General features: G+C 43.8%; 4 protein-coding genes and 1 long non-coding RNA gene across 6 annotated transcripts; 2 read left to right on the forward strand and 3 right to left on the reverse strand.

The window, feature by feature from the left end:
- The first annotated feature begins 783 nt into the window (after positions 1-783).
- LOC111073436 (ubiquitin-conjugating enzyme E2-22 kDa) lies at positions 784-2,249 on the forward strand. Its single transcript, XM_022365737.2, has 3 exons — positions 784-1,056; positions 1,319-1,471; positions 1,538-2,249. The coding sequence occupies exons 1-3, from the start codon at positions 994-996 to the stop codon at positions 1,919-1,921; spliced, it is 600 nt and encodes a 199-aa protein (XP_022221429.1). The 5' UTR covers positions 784-993; the 3' UTR covers positions 1,922-2,249.
- A 413-nt stretch (positions 2,250-2,662) lies between these two features.
- Positions 2,663-5,764, reverse strand: LOC111073435 (uncharacterized protein KIAA1841 homolog). The gene is given in 6 exon segments (XM_022365736.2): positions 2,663-3,163; positions 3,224-3,263; positions 3,266-3,445; positions 3,501-3,738; positions 3,802-4,753; positions 4,810-5,764. Coding segments are annotated over 6 exon segments (2,658 nt in total). The 5' UTR covers positions 5,703-5,764; the 3' UTR covers positions 2,663-2,808.
- Positions 5,765-11,969: 6,205 nt separating this feature from the next.
- Positions 11,970-13,357, reverse strand: LOC111073458. Of its 2 annotated transcripts, XR_005967663.1 has the most exons (5): positions 13,246-13,357; positions 12,931-13,164; positions 12,785-12,872; positions 12,627-12,722; positions 11,970-12,553 (listed from the first exon to the last, which is right to left on the reverse strand). It is a non-coding gene; the product is annotated as an uncharacterized LOC111073458 (long non-coding RNA). The 2 variants fall into 2 exon arrangements; XR_005967664.1 differs by lacking the exon at positions 12,627-12,722.
- Positions 13,358-15,177: 1,820 nt separating this feature from the next.
- LOC111073441 (40S ribosomal protein S17) lies at positions 15,178-16,016 on the forward strand. Its single transcript, XM_041592603.1, has 3 exons — positions 15,178-15,286; positions 15,484-15,635; positions 15,707-16,016. Exons 1-3 carry the CDS (start codon positions 15,284-15,286, stop codon positions 15,945-15,947), a joined length of 396 nt encoding a protein of 131 aa, XP_041448537.1. The 5' UTR covers positions 15,178-15,283; the 3' UTR covers positions 15,948-16,016.
- A 263-nt stretch (positions 16,017-16,279) lies between these two features.
- On the reverse strand, positions 16,280-17,791 carry LOC111073440 (SHC-transforming protein 2). Its single transcript, XM_022365739.2, has 2 exons — positions 17,505-17,791; positions 16,280-17,438 (listed from the first exon to the last, which is right to left on the reverse strand). Exons 1-2 carry the CDS (start codon positions 17,693-17,695, stop codon positions 16,367-16,369), a joined length of 1,263 nt encoding a protein of 420 aa, XP_022221431.2. The 5' UTR covers positions 17,696-17,791; the 3' UTR covers positions 16,280-16,366.
- Between the last annotated feature and the right edge of the window lie 1,884 nt (positions 17,792-19,675).

The following is a 19,675-nucleotide window of genomic DNA, read 5'->3' on the forward strand; positions in this document are numbered from 1 at the left end:
TTAAGCGTGGTTTAGCGTTAAGGGATTTAGGATTATCCAAGAAAATTGCATGATCATGTGTACGCAATTTGCGGCAACATTTGGTTTTTTCGTTTGAATATTTTACATGAATATTTTACGCTAATCGAATATTTTACATATTTGTTTCTGTCAACTTGTTGCCAGTCCCAGTTCGAATACTGCTCCGGATTCGCATTTGAACATGAACAATGATACGAAAAACGCGAAAAAAATAAATATTTATATATATCGACTATATTAGTCGCTAGTATTTTTGAGTATTTTCTTCTTTCCCGTATTTTTGAAGACGGCTACATTTTCTGTCGAGTCTTACATGAATATGTAGTGTTTCTTGCAGCAAATGTAGTTAGCGTGTAGTTACCATGTAAAATATAAAATTTTCCACCAGATTGATTTTTGAATATGACAAATTCAATTCAATCAGTACTTAAAGTTAGCAAATCTTTTAGGAAATTGATTAATTAATCGTAGAAAAATATATGCTCAGCGCAGGAAGTCTTAGCTGGCTAGTTATATTAAGTCGAATATCAAAATCGAGGAATATGCCTCACAGCACTAACCATACAGTATATATACTGTATGGTTACTGGTTAAGTGTCGTTTGATCGTCGGATTGACCTGGTTTTTTATGGTAAGGATATTGCTCGAAACTGAATTGGTATTTAATGGTATTCATTTTTTGGCTGGATGGTATTTTCATCACGCTGGTCAGTATATTAAGTATATTTTGATATATAGATGTTAACATCAATGTTTTTGCAGCCCTAGTCAGAATAATAATCAAAAAAAGCAGCTCACACATTTTCTTTTGTCGTGTGTGTTGCTAGTACGTAATATTATCAAAATTCCCAAATAAAAGGCCAACAGTCGGCAAGCTGAGCCAGGCGTATTTTACGCAACAAAACTTGGAGCGGAGCGGAGCGATTGCAGGTATTGCAGCAACAACAAGAACTAGAGAACCACACAAGCATCATGGCGAATATGGCTGTATCACGCATAAAGCGCGAATTCAAGGAAGTTATGCGCAGCGAGGAGGTAAGTTGAGGCGATCAGAGTGCGAGTCCAGCCCATGGCTATGGATAGAGGCTTACCCGTATGACCAGCGTCACCCTCGCCAACGGCAGAGGTGGTGGCGGCAGCAGCAGCGGACTTTGGTTCCATTTTTGGCGCGCGACAGTGCTATGGGTCCTTGGGGCTTCTACTCTCGACCAGTACTTGGGGACGTGCGACGAGTGTGGAGAAGCAATACTACTAGTGCGTCCCCACTAATTCTCCGTAATGTAATTTTCTCCGACAGATCGTGCAGTGTTCTATCAAAATCGAACTTGTCAATGACAGCTGGACAGAGCTACGGGGCGAAATAGCAGGCCCCCCCGACACACCATACGAAGGGGGAAAGTTTATACTGGAAATTAAAGTGCCCGAGACATATCCGTTTAATCCCCCAAAGGTGGGTATCCTAGAGCAGCACTAAACCACAGGTAGATGGCTAAAACAAACTGCATCTTGTCGGCAGGTTCGTTTTATCACGCGCATCTGGCACCCAAACATCTCATCTGTGACTGGCGCCATTTGCCTGGACATACTCAAGGACAACTGGGCAGCGGCGATGACCCTGCGCACGGTGTTGCTATCCCTGCAGGCCCTGCTGGCCGCTGCCGAACCCGACGATCCGCAGGACGCTGTGGTAGCATACCAGTTCAAGGACAAGTACGATCTGTTTCTGCTTACTGCGAAGCACTGGACGAATGCTTACGCAGGAGGTCCGCACACCTTCCCAGATTGTGATTCAAAAATTCAACGCCTTAGGGACATGGGCGTCGACGAGCATGATGCGCGCGGAGTCCTCTCTAAGGAGAACTGGAACTTGGAAAAGGCCACCGAGTGCCTGTTCAGTTAGCTTGCTAAGAGCCCAGTAGTAGCACCTACAATAGCCACAGCTCCCGAAAAAAAACACCACTAAATTCAAGCCGTCGCGATTCGATTGCCATTTATGCAAAATTTTAGATTGTCAATCAGATAGAACTCGAACAGGCAGCAGATGGTCTAGGAGCACGCTGATACTGGTGCAGGAGGATCCACGAGACCCGATTTTCAATTTTTTAAATGCTTTTCTCCAGTTATTCAAACAGCAACTCCCCTGCCCCACTCGCACATCTAAATGCTGTAAGTGCTTTATTTGGTTTAAAACTAGTTCGTTCCTTAATACACCAGATTCAACGCATAAACCTTTTATGTTTCTGTTTTGTTTGTTTGAATTGTACATTTGGTCGCTGGGTCTCCTGCTACAGGTTGAGCCTCAGGCACTGCCCACGATCCTCTTAATCAATCAATCATGTGTTATATTTCTGTGCATGTCCCTGGACCTGGGGGGCCTCCGTTTATATTTGTTTTTTACATGTGCCGTCGCATTTATTTTAATAGTCTGTTCTCCAACTCTTCTTTCAACCCTAAATGATTTAAAATTAAAAAAACATAAAAAAAACAAGTTTAGAAATGTATAACAAAAGAAAGTCTTTGTAAATTGCGTTAAGTTAAATAAATAAAAAATATTAAGAAGTGCATAATAATCTATTGATCTATTTGCGTCATCATCATGTTCCACATTCCCCTACCTTACCCATACCCCCCATTTTCCCAATTGAATGTTTTATTTATGATTTATTTAAATTTGCGCTAAACATTTGACTAGAACTTTGGTGACTAAACATTTTGTCTACGATCTTTGCTAAGAAATTTGTATGGTATGTGTGTATAACGATTTCTACGATATATCTGGTTGGATTGCTACTTGTGCTTCTGCTTGGACATGCCAGAAGCCATGGACCCACCGCCAGCTACGGCCGAACCCAGGCATATGTTGCTGCCACTGTTCTGGGCCAGACCAGTCACATTGGTGCCGCCCTGTATATTGTGGTTGTTGTGACGCTGCTTGATCATCTCCTTCCACTCGCACTCGAGGCGGACATAGGTGCCACCCAGGGGCTGGGCATTTTGCACCAGACTCTGGTCGTTGCCAGTTTTCTTGGTCACGTACGTGGCCACCTGCTTCATGATCTTCTCCTCAAAGTCGCGCTGATGATCCTGGTTACTGCGTGCAGACAGCTCGCCGGACCAGAAGCGACCCGACACCTCGGTGGGACTAGGGAGAGAGTGTCAAGCAAATGTTAGTTTGATCCTTAATAGTATATGGTGGATATACCGTTTGCGTTTCTTCTTTCCGCGTGCCTTTCTAGGCGGGGACGGTGCTCCGACTCGCAGCCATCGCTGCTGGAGCTGTAGTTCTCATCGTCATGGAAATTGCGCATTTTGGGGCGCAGACAGCGACCGTCCTCCTCACTGGTGGATGTCGTCTCCGAGTCAGTGCTGGTGTCCATTTGGTAGCGCGAGGCACGCATCCGTCGGCTCACCCGATGATTGGTCACTGTGGAGCAAAGATTGAGAGAGCGGTTATCAGCGGGCTGCCGGACCTCACCCACCCTTCTTCAACACACTGTCCATGCAGAGTTGCGGTAGTAGACCCTGGCGGCAGCGCTGTGGCGTCAGCGAGATGCCCTGCCAGCTGGGGCTTATCTCGCCGGCGGCGGCCATCTCCTGTACCCTTAACGGCGGCATCTCACACAGGGCATAGTTCTCGCCCACCAGCTGGGCAATGGCCAGAATGGCACGCTCACGATCGGTCTCCACCAGGACGCTGTGCTCCCGGAACTGGCAGCCCTAAGAAGACGGAGGCCAGACAAGCAGATTAGAGCGGAATAGAGGTCGGTGAGTGACACATACGTTGGGTCCTGGCAGGGTCTCATAGCGAAAGGCCTGCTGGCCACAGCATGCGAAGCGTCCAGATGGTCCCGCATAGTCAACCGGTCCCAGGAAGTTGGGTGCCCCAGGATGGAAGCGGCACCAGTTCATCTGGTAGACGGGAAAATGCGCCTCGCAGGTGCAGCAGTAGAGATAGTGGCAGCTGCCCCAAAGCTTCCAGTAGACCTTGCGCCAGGACTTCAGCTCCTTGAAGAGCTGCATGATATAGATGTTGAGGTCCCAGTTGGGATCCCGCACATGGTGGCTCATCAGCTGGCCCCAGCGGTTCAGGCGGATGTTGCTGGGCACACAGCTGACGTAGGACTTCATGGTGTTGGTCACGCAATTGAAGCAGCGAGCGCAACGGAAGAGGCCGGACATGCTGTAGAAGTGGCCGCGCAAGGCCTCCGGGTCCGGCTCACACAGCGACTGGATCAGTTTGGTCCAGAGGCGCGGTGTCACGCGCTCCTTCTTGTCCCGCACCATCTCCAGCTCGAGGTTTGTGAACATGGCGGCCAGACGGGTGACGAGGGCATCGTTGAGGCACGACAGATTGGTGGACGTGCGCACCACCTCGCTCAGATGGGCATGGCAGAAGGCCAGGCACTCGAGAAGCAGTGGCTCCATTTGCAGAAAGCTGGCAGAGACCAGAATGGGTACCACATTGTTTCCATCCAGCTGGGGCCCAGAAGCAGCGGCGCTGCTCTGTCCCGGACCGGGCATGTCCTGGCTCTGGGCACTGTGCTTGATCCACTTCATCAGCCAGTCGAATATTAAAATGTCGCAGTGAACGGATATGTCCATCTCCTCCAGGCGCTGGCCGGCAGTCACATCGGCAAAGTACCCCATCTTGCTGACCAACAGATGCTGGGGGCAGCTGAAGTCACGGGAGGTGTTCTTCACTTCGTCGCAGACATGAATGACGACCTCGGGCCTGAAGGAATGGGAAAGGATTAGAGATTTCCCAGAGACATATTTAAATCTACCGACTCCTTCTTCTCCTGCCTCGAATGTTTGCTGTCCTTGAGCAGCATCACGGACTTGCGCCTTACAGTGGGATTCACGATAGCCTTGGCAGTCGGCTCCTTGACAAGAGCTCGCACCATGCTGTTGGAGGATGGAGGCTCCGCATGCGGGGCATTGTTGGCGGTCTGCTGCAGGGACGGTGCCGAAGCTGTCGTCGATATGGATGAATGCACATGGGTAATCTCTGTCATGGACTTGGCTGTCCCCATCGGCAGTGCGGACGACGCGCTGGTCGTCGGTGTGGGCAGTGTAAAAACTTCCTTGGGAAACAGCTGCTGCAGCTGCTGTTTGGTCTTCGCTCGTCCGCTGGTTGTGAGCGCCGTGGGCACTGGAACTGGACAGACAAAGGACAGCACCGAGTCCAAAACACCCTCATTGATGACGGAATCCAATTGCTCGGTGAGCTTTGGGTGGAGGCCGTGGTAGGTGGCGTCTGTCCTCTTGTGAACATGGCCAGAACGTAGGCTGGATTTTTGCTCGCCCAGCACACTGCCACGGCTGTCATCCCGAGTGTTTGAGTGGCGATGACTGCGCTTGAGCCCCAGGAGCTCGTTTACCAGATGATTGTCGGCCAAATTGTCAAAGTCGAACTCGTCTTTTTTAGAATTTCGCTTGGAGGCCCCGGGTCCACCCTCCATGGGCGGCACTGGCTCCCTAGTGTGTGGTTTTGACATATCTGCTTTCTCTATCATATCGTTTACATGACAGGAAAGCTTCAAAAACTCCAAAAATTCGTTCAAGCTGATTTGAAACTCGGCGCCAGCATCGACAGATTTATGCGCCTGTTGTGACGGCGGCTCCTCCGGCTGGACGGAACCTGCCCCAGCAGCTGCCTCGTCGGAGTTTCCTTTTTGCATCCTTCCAGGTGCACAAATCGATTTGCATATTGATTGTGCATTTAATTGATTGGTCGGTTGCTGTAACAACCGAGAAGGTAAACCAAAAAACAATTTGAAACTGTTAAGAAAAAAGAGGGTATGGGCAATAGGCAAAAACGATACAGAAAATGCAACCCATGCAAGGTAAATTCTACCCCATTGCAACTTATCAAGGATTAACCCACATAACCCCCTCTATTTAAACAGGTGAACCACTTGAGTTAAGCCGCGGAATATAATAATGCTCACTATAAAACGAGAAGATAACGAGAAGGTGAGAGTCGCTTCTGAGGACGCGACTCTACTTATACCCGTACTCAGTCAGTATATACATTTTCAGCTTATGATTTTTCAGAATTTTAGAATTTACAAAAATATTTTACATTTTACATTTTTTTCTGGAAAGCGCTTGCGTACATAACGAGGCAGAGTGTACGGGCGAGAAAGAGAATGAGTAGCGGGTCTCTTGCTGAAGGAGGCGGGGAAGTAACTGAAAATTAATTTCTTCATTCTGGCTATAATTATGATCCGACCTGATTCAGATTCGGCACTCTGGTAGATATGGTCATTCTCTACAACTAACCCAGTATTTTTAGTTTAGTTTTTTCGTATCTTCAAAATTGTGGCTGTGGCGAAATTATTAAATACACTTGTAACAATATGATATCACATGAGTATGGAAATAAAATTTGGTTGCTCTAGCTCATAAAGTCTCTGAGTCGCTAGTCAAGACGGACAGCAGACATGGTTATATCGACTCGGCTATGGATGCTGATCAAGAATATATATACTTTATGGGGTCGGAAACGTTTCCTTCTCTGCGTTGCACACATCCACTTTTACCACAAATCGTATATACCCCTTAAAGCCTAGTACACAGACGCGCTAAATTTTCCGTCAAATGCGTACGCTAATAAAAAAATATAGCATTAAGTTGCTTTAATAAATTACACAGGTTTTTATATGCCAAAAAGTTTTTATTTTGAAATTGACAATTGTTCGCGCTCAAAGTAAACAGGGGGTGATTTCATATTCATATCGTTCTGACCAGAACTGCTGCATTTTAGTCTACATCAAGGCTCCAAGCAAACCCGGCGTAAATTTCAAAATTGTTATTGATTGTGATTAAAATTTCTAGCTACAAGGAAAATTTAATATATCTTAAAACCACCTGAACACTAGTTTCACAAAAAGGTATAAAAACAAAATTTATCATAAAATGTTCTGTTCAACAGAAGACACAAAATGAAATGAAATGAAATAGGCGTTCAAACACACACTTTTGGACCAAATTAAAAATTATTTTGATTAATTTTTAATTCTTGAGGAACCTATTTATAGAAAAGTACAAATTTGATTGTGAAAACCATGCCACATTATCTGGCTATCATTAAAAAAAACAGCATGCAATTTGGTGCACGCGTTGCGGAGATAGCCGCTTACAGACAGATTTTTTTCTACAGATTACTTCCTTTGGCAAGTTTAACTTTCTTGCCTGTGCGTCTTTGCCCAGACGACACAGTTATGACTCTTGGGATTTCTGTCACAAGAGATTGGACACGATAATCAAATAAAATGTATAGCGAACAAACACGGGTACATATTACTAGCAAACATTATTAATTTTAATCATTGATAAAATATTTCTTGCACTACCGTCTAAAACGCTTTCTGGTTGGTTAATGTTAAAATGTTAATTATATAATTCAGGCAAGGGTTATACAATTGCTCTCGAAAAGAAAAACTCTGCCTGTTTACTAAATCCGCCTAGACCCCAATTCGTATGTGATTACATACATTTGTTCAAGAGTGTTAGAAATAACTTCTTGTCACTGGATGTGACAACACCAGAAGGTAAAGCGTCTTGGCAAATAATTAAAAAGTTTTATGAAGTCGATTCATCAAACTTATATCGTTTGGCACCAAACAATGAGTACTTCATTGGCCAATGCGGTCAGTACTGGCATTAAATTGTTTCCCGATCGTACTGCTTTAATGACAAAGATGAAGCCGTTGCTACACATCGATTTTTTGATGAAAAACTCATCAAACCTAAAATTGAGTATTTTCCTAATGCTGACCGAGCTGTTGGTTATATAGATCTGGGAGACAGTATTTCCGATAAGGAACAGTACTCCTTCTTGACACATGATGTGACAACACCAGACAAGTGTCTTGGGATATAATTAAAAAGATTTATGAAGTTGATTCATCAAACTTGTATCGTTTGGCACCAAAGTTAACGGAAAAAACACATCAGTCCGCAAGAATTTGGAAAAATGAGTACTTCATTGGCGGTCAGTACGGGCTTTAAATTGTTTGCTGATGAAACATTTAAAACTCGCTTAGAGGAATTTTGTAATTAATAATATTTCCGAAGATCTTTTAGAAATAAAGTATAATTGATAGTTAATACCAGTGAGATTAATCAAGATTCTCTGGAAGAATACTTTGATGGTTTGAAACGAAATATTGTGTGGCAATCTGAAAGACCAAAAGCAGCCCAATTTCTGCTGCAGCTTTCTTTGGGAACCATTTAAATGTTTCTCCATTCTCTTCAACATTAAACGCACCAACTGTCAAAATTGATGAAAGCTCTGCCGTTAGTATGTACATTCAATGTTCTGATTACACAGAACACTTCCTAAAATGTTTCTATCTGCCAAAACGTGATTTCAGATGGACAAAGAATTGACCAACTTAAAATTCCAACTGCAGCTCTTTTTGTACATTCAGTGGAACACATTGGAATGTTTTCACAGTTCTTCCATAAAACTCCATTCTCAAAAAATGTTGAAAAAAATATTGTTGAAAAATGCATTAGGAATGATACAAATTGGTTTGAGACTTCCGATCCATGTGCTTCTCATAGACAAAAAATCCTAGAGCACTTAATCAGACATAAATCAGAGTAACGAAGAAAAGAGAAAGATAGTAAAATAGATGAAAAAGGGAAAATGTATTCTGAAAAGAAAAGCGCATATATGTGAAAAAGATAAAAGGCATAATAAACAATGGTTTCTGTGATTAGAAAATAATTACAAAATTTTAAACTTTAAAACTTTTTTTTAAAACGATACTCATAACACCTACAGTAATGTAGGCTGTCTGATTTACCATATTTTTCTTTATTGAAAAATGAAAGATCGCTGATGAGGAAGAGCGATTTCTCTTTCTTTATACGTAACATTTCCAGCCGAATCCAACAGCTCCTGATCACACATGACAATCAGTGGCGTAGCTACGTAACTTCGCAACTTCGTAAATATGGACAATAAAATTTAAAATTATTATATGTAGTGATATTGCATATTGCATAAAGATATCTTGATTCGTTTAGAATTTAAAAATTAGCAAGCTGAATGGCGACGTGACACGAAGAAAACACTGGCAACGCCAACGTGCTTTTACCGCAATGCAAATGGCCGCCATTTGAATTCGCGCAACACCCACACGGAACGCAACACGCAACACTCACGGTCACCGCTATTATATATTATATATTAAAAAAAAATATGGACGTTCTTAACCTGTTCTGCTTCACCACACCAATGGCCTCAGCAACGGCGCGAGCGAGGTTGCAAACAATCCGTGCAAGCATTCCACTTTTGGAACTGACGCATGGGGTTGGGAGCAACGAGGTTCGCATGGCCAGGTTGGCTGAACAGTATGTAGAAAACCACGTAGCCTTCTGCGTTTCTGCGGAAGAAGACCGCGCGGCCAGACCCACACCGCAGGCATTGGCGCCAGAAACGCGGAAGGTGGCAGCGGCAGCGGCAGTGGCGAAAGAAGACGTCGGAGGGCTGGCAATGCGCAATGCGCTAGAATCCGCCGCCTCCGACGAGCCCACGCCCACACACGCGCCAGAACCGCCAACCTCAGTGGCGAGACGGCAGCTTCTGCCCTTGGCCAGCTCCACACTCTCGTCGCCAAGGGCAAGGCTAAGTGTCGCACCAGAGCTGCCTGAAACGACCAACCCAAGCTTCATGGACACCACGCCTCGCTGCTCCACCAATGTTAACCGCAAGAAGGTAAAAACAAGGGAGCAGCTAGATATAATTAATCGAAAGAAGAGGGAGAAAAGGCTGGCGCGCCGGATGGGCGGAGTGGAGCAGCGGGCAAACCACCCCCAGTCCCAGAACAAACATTTGCGAGGAGTTGTGAACCTTGGCCCGCCCCCCTTCCCGGACAACCGGATGGAAGGGGAGTGCACATGCCGGCTCCCTTGCGGGACGTTGGAGTGGGGGCCACCGAGGGGGTGGGCGGCGCCCCCACCTGGGAAAACCCTCGGCACTTCGAAAAGGACACTGCGGCACTTTGATGTCAGCAAAGAAGCCAGCCGAGAAAGCGGAGCACACGGCGGTGTGCGCGGTGACGACGAAGCCGCACGTTTGTCCGAAGTGCGGGTTCTGCGGGAAGGACAAAAAACATTCCTGCAGCACAAGTGCGGAGCTCGTGGTAGACAGCCACCTATGTGGAGAGTTTCGGAGGAGCAGGATGGGATTTTTTCGAATATAACGCACAAGACGAAACGGCAACATGCCTCAAATGTTCAATAACATTGAAGTGCGCTAAAAAAACACAACCGATCTTACGGCATAAGCGCGATACATGTAAGGACTCGACGTTCGTTGAGCCTACGAATGATACAAATGAAATCAATTTTTGGAGAAAGCCGAGTCCTTTAAATCCCGTATGGGATAATTTCGTATATAATGAAGAAGAGGGCACGGCAACTTGCACGAAATGTGGAAAAAATTTCGTAATATTGAAAACTTTAAGTTCGTTGAAGCGGCACCACCTCACTTTCACCACGAAACGAAAACAACTATCACTTCAGACATTCACAGTGTTGGACGAATTGGACAAAATGACCGACCTATGGAAAAAACATTTTCAGAAATTTCTTCTAAAAATGAAGTGGAGACTAATACAAAATTAGAGGATTTGATTGGAATATTAAGATCGAATCCAATAACTTCAAACATTACTGAACTATCAAAAAACAAAAACGTTCTTAAAAACACACCACGTGCACAAAAGGAAAGAAACAATAAATAAAACATGCCAAGCCTCTTCCAAATATACGCTGAACGCCGCAATTCCCCTGAATTCCGTCGCCGTATCAGAGCAAGCCTCCGATTACAACGTACATTGCAAGGAATGTCAGCATCATCTTCATCATCATCTGAAGACCCGCTTCCCCCCAGACAGGGACGACCAGCGGCTCCCCAGAGGCCTACTGCGTGTCTACCTAGGGACGGGGACACGCGGGAGGGCTGCTCAGTTACGGATGGCTTTACTCACCAGGCATCAAAGGATCAAGGACTTAGGCTACTGGTCCAGGTCATTTGCACAAAAGACTCCATGACTGAAGTCAACAATGACTGGATCCGGAGGGGATTCGCAAAGGAGACCATACCGTCATATTCAGCGACGATTTGACCTCAATGTTTGACCAGATTGACTCACATCCGATAAAAACATTTGAGGTAGTACTGTCACTTGAGTCAAAACGCCACCAACGGGAAATCCTAGGAATGTCACGGTTTGACGGCAGGAAAATTTTGGTTACCAAGCATCGCAGGTCTCTCATCCCTGTTTAGTGCCACCGGTGCCAGGTGTTTGGTCACACGCATGCATACTGTAGCCGCCCGTATGTATGCATGAAATTTGCTGGACCGCACTGCACCTCAACTTGTAGGAAACCAAGGAATATCCCCGCCACCTGTGCTAACTGCAAAGGACAGCATATAAGCGCCTACAAGGGGTGTATAAAGTATCAGCATGCTAAGATAGATATGTCTCGTCGCTATTTCGCCCAAAAACGGCGATAGAGGTGGCTGGATTTTGTTTTTGAACACGAATTTACTGCAGCTGAACTGCAATTTACCCCTCATTTTTCTTATCAATAAAAACACTTACTATTCCAATCAAACACATACTGTACAAACACATAGTCAGAGATCACAAATAGTTAAAAAAATTGGCCAATACTATGTCAAGAAGAACTTGAAATTAAGCGCAGCTAATAGGGACACACTGACAAAAAGTGTCTTAGCTTTCTTTCCAAAAGAGCAAAGCTCGTACTGGCAGAGAATGCTCACTACCTGTGCCAATAACGTACCCAAGATGGCCAAATCAGCTGGAGTTGAGTTCAGCAAAACGTACACATTGAATTGCGACCCTAATAAAAGAAAATACAAAATTTAAAAACAATTTATTGTTTATACGTAAATATTGCCATTAGCGATGGACTCTGTCGTAGCGCGGAGTCAGGATCAGAAGGATCGCAGCATACATTTTTGCAATGTAATTTCATTTGTCTTTGCAAATTGAATCATTAAAACTTGGGAGCAGCAGTGCATAGCTTAATACATTTTTATATTCAATGTTAGCTTTTTTTCCCAAGTATTCTAACTTATCTTTGGTAAAGCTATCCAACTTAATGGGTTTCTTTGAATATATAAGCGCTTTTCAACAGTCGCCCTTAGGCTTTCGATATAAAATTTATCGTTTTGGTCTCCAAAGCTGCCAAGGCTAGTGAAAATTTTCTGAACATTTTCCATTATGAATTCCATGTTATGTAGTTCTTGAATTTTAGCATCGTCTCTTGAATGTTTTGACTTTATGGACCGACGATGCTGGGCATCCCATATGAAAGGTATGCCCGGTATGCCGCGCACTTCATGCCGTGGGTTGGCCGGGCATCCATCGGCCACAATACCCACTAATTTTTCTTCATAGCCGAGGCTCTTTATTTTTTCATACACCATATCGATGGCGAATTGTATTTGAGCGGCGCCTAAAATTTGAGTGCCCACTTCAACCTGTGAAAGGAATGGGTAAATATTATATCAGTTTCAAATAAGACGAGTACGAATATAGAAAACTTTAACTTACCACTTTTAGATAGACGTATCTAAATTTGAAGCCATCTATCCCCACCGCCGCCAACGCCAACACTTTCAAGGTTGCGTCACGAAACCCTTTATGATCCTGTACATAATTAATTTATGAATTTTTAAATTTATAAAATTTAAATATATTTTGAAACTTACCAGCTTCGGCAAGTGGTACTCGTCTAAAAGGTTGACCTGGCCCTCTTTAATTATAATAAGATATAATAAAGGGGCCATATTTTCCGCACTAGAAATTAAAAGTTGCTTTAATTATATGTGGGAGGGATTCATGGGACTATACTTACATGAATTTGGATCATGTCTTGTTCGGTCTGCGCTTTTGTTGACGTAGTGGGAGTATTTTCCATTGTTCAAAAGGTTTTTAAAGTTTTTTTTATAAATTATGCGTGAGCCGCTCTCTTCTCCCTTGCTCTCTTGCTAAATTGATATCCGATTTAAAATCCAATTAAATTTTATGTGATTCGCACATTAATTGAAATATGCCAGCCTTTCCACGCTATTAAACACACTAATCTAAGCTTTAAAGTATCATTTTTTAACGAAGTTAGATATATTTGTAATATTTTGATATATACTTTTATATGTATTTATGTACATACCTGTGTAGGTTTTAATTAATATAAATCTGTTACTTTTATATGTATTCACTCTATAATTTGCACCAAGCTACGCTTTTAATGGGATATTGTCTTAATCCTTTAAAGTTTAAACTCTTGAACGCAAGTGATTTACAAGCCTTTCGACATTGCCTTTTCTAGGACAAAGTTAACTGCGCACTTCCGAGCCGAATATTTCATTCTCGCTCACACTCACTAAATGAGCAGAGCCATAGAATAGGGGTGGTTTTATAAAAAAGCGCCAGGCGACCAGCAGCTGTGCAATTCGGAAGTCTGACGTTTCCTTCTCGCTCACACTCACTAAATTGCGGAAAATCAAATGAAAAGAAAAGAAAAATAGGAACCAGGTGTTCGCTGGTGCTGACGAAGGTTTTGCACAACAATCGGGCCATGTACATGTACATGGTACATGTAGTGAATTATATCCATCAATATTGAATGTTCTGCATGCACTTTGACTATAAATGCAATTAATTAAATATTGTTATTATTATTATTATTAATCATTGCATTTTACTACTTACCAATGACGTTGCAAGAACACCGCTTTTCCCGGAATAACTTTCTGAAGTAGTCCGAAAACAAGGCCAGGACAAGCCGGTGTGCCTTTATTACGGATCCATTATCCAGAGCCAGTTCTACGTCCACAAAATCGCCCTGGCATAGCGCCTCATACAACCAATAATAAGAAATTTCATTTCTGAACCGATTTGCCGACATGTTTTATTTTTACCGTTTACTGTTACAGTGTCGTACTTTTTTCAGGGTATGGCTTTTGTATGGGTTTGCACATGGTATTTTTTCCAGGGTATGGCTTTTGTATGCGGAAGATAAAAAATACCAAGTTCTGTGCAGGCACTAACCATACAGTATATAGATGTGCCAGTTCATACAACGAAAGGGGCGCAGCTGAGTTTGCAGCGTACGTTCCCAGATCTTTGGCTTTGGGAATGGCCGCGTTGGGCTCATGACGTCACACGAGCCGACTGGCAGCAAGCATGCATGTGTTGTGTACGTGTACACTCCAAAATATATGATTGTATGCATAGAATAATTTTTAGCTGCCGAAACCGACTTTGTTCGAGATTTCAGTTTACGTAAACGTGTGTGTTCCATGTATTCACACATACTGTGCTTGTGTGTGGGCTCTACAATTGTTGGCCGCTTGAATTGGTTTTTCATTTTGTTTTGAGGGCTGATGTGATGTAGCGACCTATTCAGGGCCGGATCAACCCTCAACCGAGCCCTGGGCAACCATCAATCTGGGGCCCTCCTTTATTTTGTATTTTTCTCAGTGGCTATTATATTTTTTATTCATTATTTGGAATTCTGTTTTTTCAACAAAATTTTTCTGTTATCCCTAGGGGGCCCTAGGCAACTGCTAATCCGGCCCTGGACCTATTCCCGTCGTAAGACTTAATATTTTCTTGGTGTGTTCTGTCGCTTTCTGTTGACGAAGCCGAAAGCAGAGGCAAAGGCTAGCCTAAAAGAGAACCGCGCGCCCGTCGCAACATCAGCTTTTCAAAACAAAACGAAAAAATATTTTATGAGCCGCTTCGTCAATGCCTCAACCCGCGTCGATACTTTTCCAGTATATACCGACCTTTTTGTTTTTTGATCTGAGTACTGCCTTTCGTACAGAGCCTAGAAAACAGTTTTTTCCGTAAAAAATTTCTTATCGGTTACATACGAATATCAACCCTGATTCTGTTCGCTAGGTGTTTTTTTCGATCTGAGTAATAGGCTGAAAGAATTATGGTTTTTTTTCTATATTCTTCAAGCTCTTAAAGTACGATTATGGCATTTATGACCTGGATGCTTCCTCGACAGATGGTCTTTTAAATTGGACGTGCTGGTACGAGTAGAGTAGTTATAGAGCAGCTTACTACGCGATACATCGATGGTGGAAAAAAAAACAATCGATACTATCGTCGATGGTTTTACAGCTCTGTGTGGCTGTCACTTTGACAGCCCTGCTCTTTTCTCCTACTGTTCTTTTCCGGTAGAAACGTAAATCAAAATGGTTGGTTTCATCTATTATTATCGCGAATATTATATGTAATCCTGACACCAAACAAGCAAATATGTGAATAAAAACGCTGCTGAATTCGTGCAGCTGAGGTGCACGGTGAAATTTCATTGTTTGCTGTCGGCGAACTGTCCAAAAATTGATTGTTTATGTGCTAATCTGTGTGTTTTCCCCCATCTACCGCTGTCTAGGGTCGCGTCAGAACCAAGACGATCAAGAAGGCCGCTAAGGTCATCATCGAGAAGTACTACACTCGCTTGACGATGGACTTCCACACCAACAAGCGTATCTGCGAGGAGGTCGCTATCATTCCCACCAAGCCCCTCCGCAACAAGATTGCCGGGTGAGTTCTTGCATGCAGTGCAGCCGGATATTGAAAGAGCAGCCACTGACCAATTGATGTTTTCCTTACAGTTACGTTACTCACTTGATGGGCCGTCTGCGTCACTCCCAGGTGCGTGGTATTTCCATCAAGCTGCAGGAGGAGGAGCGTGAGCGTCGCGACAACTACGTCCCAGCTGTCTCCGCCCTGGAGCAAGACATCATCGAGGTCGATCCCGACACCAAGGAGATGTTGAAGCTGTTGGACTTCCACAACATCCGTGGCCTCCAGCTCACCCAGCCCAACACCAACAACTTTGGTCGTCGTAATTAACTTTATGTGTAGATGATGATGTTCTGATCCCTTTGCATGGGTCACAATAAACGATTTGTGTAAAGTGCAGATTTCAAGTCGTGTTCCTTCCCTCCCCCACAACTACAGGATATCCACTATCACTAAAATGTTGCTTTTTGGTGTTATTTATTCTCGTTTGATGGGAAAATACTGTACTGCTCATATAAAGATGTTTGTTTGTGTATATTCAATCCATAAATAAATGGGTTCGTTCTTATACAATGATGCCGACGATATATAAAAGATATTCTCTACGAGTGCACATATGTAAATCTAAGCGTGTACACGGATACAAGTATATATGTAATATGTTTAAGTATTATGTATGTATGTATATTTATGTGAAGAATCGCAACACAAGTATATATTTGTGCGCTCAGTGGCCAAACAGGATGCAGCTATGCTATGGGGGCTCCTGCACCGGCAACCGCTGCCTGATCCTGTGCGGGCCGGCGCACGGGATTACGCAAGACCAGCTCCGAATCCTCCGATATGATGGGGAGCGCATGGGCCCAGTGGTAATTTATCAAATGGCTAATGCTATCGAAAATGCGATCCTTGGTGCGAACCACGCCTTCGGGATCGATGAGCAGCAGATGTTTGGGCGTCTTGCCCTCCAGCCCAGTCAGCACATACTGTCCACGCTTTCCCTGAGATTCGCGCACCAGGAAGTCCCCATCCTGCTGTAGCAGACGCTCGGAAATCGGCCTGGAAATGGCAGCGTGGAACCAGACCTCGGCAGTGAGCGGGCACTGGGGTCCGTCGAACACATCGCGCACCTGGCCTGCCGTGAGGGTGGAAGAGGAGGTAGCAGACGCCGACGAATGCCCGAGGGCTAGCTTGTTGGTAGTCTGATCGGGAGGCGGGGAATTGAGGTCGATGAGGTTGCTGCTAAGGCGATCGCGTGGCTTCTTCAGATTAAGTTGAGCCACACGCGGGGCATGGGGATGCAATGGGAGTTGGGCCGGCTGGTGCTGCTGCTGTTGGGAGCGGCTATCGTCGCTCGGGAGCTCTGGGGGCAGTTTGTTTGGCAAATCGTTGTAATACTCCTTGACGTTCTCCTTGTAGCTCTGATTGATGTTGTCGGCAGTGGGATCGTTTAGCCTACTCAGGGCGTTGAATCGCAGCGCAAAGGCCTTGCCAATGGTGACGATCAGGTCCTCGCTCTGTCCACCAGCGCACTCCAGCACGTAACAGGCACGCCACTCGTCCTCGTTCTTGGCAATGTAGGCCAGGAAGTCCAGGGTATCGTTGTCACCACCCGATGCGAAGGAGATGCGTGGCATATTGTGATTGGCTATCACTTCGCCCGATTCCACATTGCTTAGGGTGAGGGCGCGGCTGGACACATTGATTATGATGTTGGTGCCGGCATGCTGCATGCTGGGCCGGTCGGAGATGAAGGAGCACAGACGTCGCTTGCCAGCCGACTTCAGGCCTGCGGCCTCGCAGACGCGGTTGATGCACTCCCTGGGGGAAAGCAAGGGTAAAAATGCATTACTCAGCCATGATAGATAAGATGTGGCTTCCGCTTACCGCGCCAGCTGCGTGCGAGTCTCAAAGTCGAGGGATTTCATCGAGGTCTTGACCTCAACGCAGCCCGTATAGCGTACATTGAATGCAACTCCCACGCCCATTATGACGTCGTCTGGATAAATACATCCGTCGCTGGTGCCGCCGGTACCCGATCTTGGGGCGCCGTTGCCGGCATCGCCATTTCTCGGCATTTCGCTGTGCGTGTGCGTACTGGGCGTCCTTTGTATCCTTTTTTTTCTTCCTTCCTCTTTGTTATTAGTGTATTACTCAAAGTTAGAGATGGGATTTCATTTGATGGTGCTGCCATCGATGTTTTCAAAAACGGCTGCAAGATCGTCAATCGATAGTTGGCAGCCCCAGCTGTTAGATATGATTTCGCCTTATGTTATGGTTTCGCCATATGTTATGTTATGATACATTTGATTTGTATGGGAAAAATTTCAGCAACATGGGGAAATTACGTAGCAGCATTGTTGTGCAACTTTGGCACGGAATGAGCAACAATCTGCATACCAAGGGAAAATGAACTTAAGACATTGTTTGTGATTTCAGTCTCCATGATGGGAGTATTAAAGACATTAACGAAATTTTGCAGCTCACGGGTACCAATAATAGGTATCAGAACCGGGACATATGTACATATGTATTTGTAAAACACAAAACATATGCATTAATAGGTAAAACACATCTCAATCTAAGAAAAATTCAATATTAATGTTTCAATGCAGATTGGAACAACAAATTTAACATCAATTAAAGGAAATACGGTATACACAAAGTCCATACGCATAGAAGAAACTTGGTTGACCAGCAACAATGACGTCACATTTAGTCAACATTTACGTTTTATGCTTTGGCCGTTTTTGTTTGAACCTTTTTATGGAAACAATGCAATAAAAAGGACTTCAGAAAACTTGCCAATCTTGTAGAAAATTTATGTATCTATCGGATAAAATTATAAATGAGTCATGAGAGCTTTTTGAGTGCTCTCTTTCGACTGGGTCATGGCAAGGTATGGCCCCAGTATTAAGACGGCCAAACTTTTTTAAGGGCCTCGTAAGGACCTCACCCTAGCCCCGACGGAATAAATATACCATGGTTGCGAGAAAGCACAAATCAGCTATGTGGTGAGGTGGGTTTTTTCCTTGAAAGCTCTGGATTTGGTGACGTCATACTTCACACCTCATACCCTTATCCTTGCGGCGCAATCAACTTACCAACTTTCAAATATCATATCAATGTTATATATTTTTTTTTAAGCCTAGTACTCAGTTAGTTTATTAGTTTATTTTATTTGTATTAAATATAAATTTATAAAATAATATTCAAATTAATGAAGTGGAGCATTTTTATTATTTTATTTTTATTTATTTATTTTTATTTATATTATTTTATTTTATTTTATTTATATTTTATTTTCTGTAAATATGTATGAGAGCTAGAATATTTTAATCAAAAGTTAGGTACATGGGTGTGAAGTAGTTGGTGAAATGACTGAAATTCATGGAACTCAATATTCCATAGACCAGTATTTAGCATAGAAACGCAAAGTTCATGCGTCTTTCGCCGATGCGGTCCGCGATAACCAAAACATATTCCGGCGAGTTGAACTGATTGGAACGATGGGTGCGGCCCAATTGTTGCAGAGCCTGAAAGTTTCGCAAAATCGCTTTGACAAACTAAGCATCAATAAAACTCTCGTAAAGGCAACAATATTGGATCCTCGATTCAAAAAGTTGTACATTCAGTCACCAATGTGTATAGTGGATGCGATTCAGAATATTATGTTAGAAATGAGCAGCCTTGAAAACAAAGTACGTAACTTAAATACAACCTTTTTCTTTGTATGTTTATTACAAGTGAATATATATACATATGTACATTTTCTTTTAAAATTGATTAGCGAATATAAAAGCTTATATATGAATGTATGTATTGTGTACTAATACAAATTTGCATAAATTCTTTCAGCAATCGTTAACCCCACATTTGGACAGCGGCGTTGCATCAGTAGAACCGGATGTCAACGAAAGTTTTGTGAAGCTACATAACCGATCAGTTTCGACCCAAAAGCTTCCAGAAAACCCGGCTCAAAAGGAACTGACTATATAGCTAAGCTTGTCGCTTACCAATTGGGAGAGCGATCCCATAACGTTTTGGTTTTCCCAAAA

The sequence above is a fragment of the Drosophila obscura genome, unplaced genomic scaffold (genome assembly GCF_018151105.1).
Source record: "Drosophila obscura isolate BZ-5 IFL unplaced genomic scaffold, ASM1815110v1 contig_181, whole genome shotgun sequence".
NCBI lineage: Eukaryota > Metazoa > Arthropoda > Insecta > Diptera > Drosophilidae > Drosophila > Drosophila obscura.

What these genes read in the sequence shown, in the direction of transcription:
- LOC111073436 (XM_022365737.2), top strand. Translation starts at nt 994, where the DNA reads ATGGCGAATATGGCTGTATCACGCATAAAGCGCGAATTCAAGGAAGTT. An exon ending in AAGTTATGCGCAGCGAGGAG is followed by an intron (nt 1,057 to 1,318) that starts GTAAGTTGAGGC and finishes TTTCTCCGACAG; the next exon opens with ATCGTGCAGTGTTCTATCAA. An exon ending in ATCCGTTTAATCCCCCAAAG is followed by an intron (nt 1,472 to 1,537) that starts GTGGGTATCCTA and finishes TCTTGTCGGCAG; the next exon opens with GTTCGTTTTATCACGCGCAT.
- LOC111073441 (XM_041592603.1), top strand. An exon ending in CTCCGCAACAAGATTGCCGG is followed by an intron (nt 15,636 to 15,706) that starts GTGAGTTCTTGC and finishes TTTTCCTTACAG; the next exon opens with TTACGTTACTCACTTGATGG.
- LOC111073440 (XM_022365739.2), bottom strand. Translation starts at nt 17,695, where the DNA reads ATGCCGAGAAATGGCGATGCCGGCAACGGCGCCCCAAGATCGGGTACC. An exon ending in ACTCGCACGCAGCTGGCGCG is followed by an intron (nt 17,439 to 17,504) that starts GTAAGCGGAAGC and finishes GCTTTCCCCCAG; the next exon opens with GGAGTGCATCAACCGCGTCT.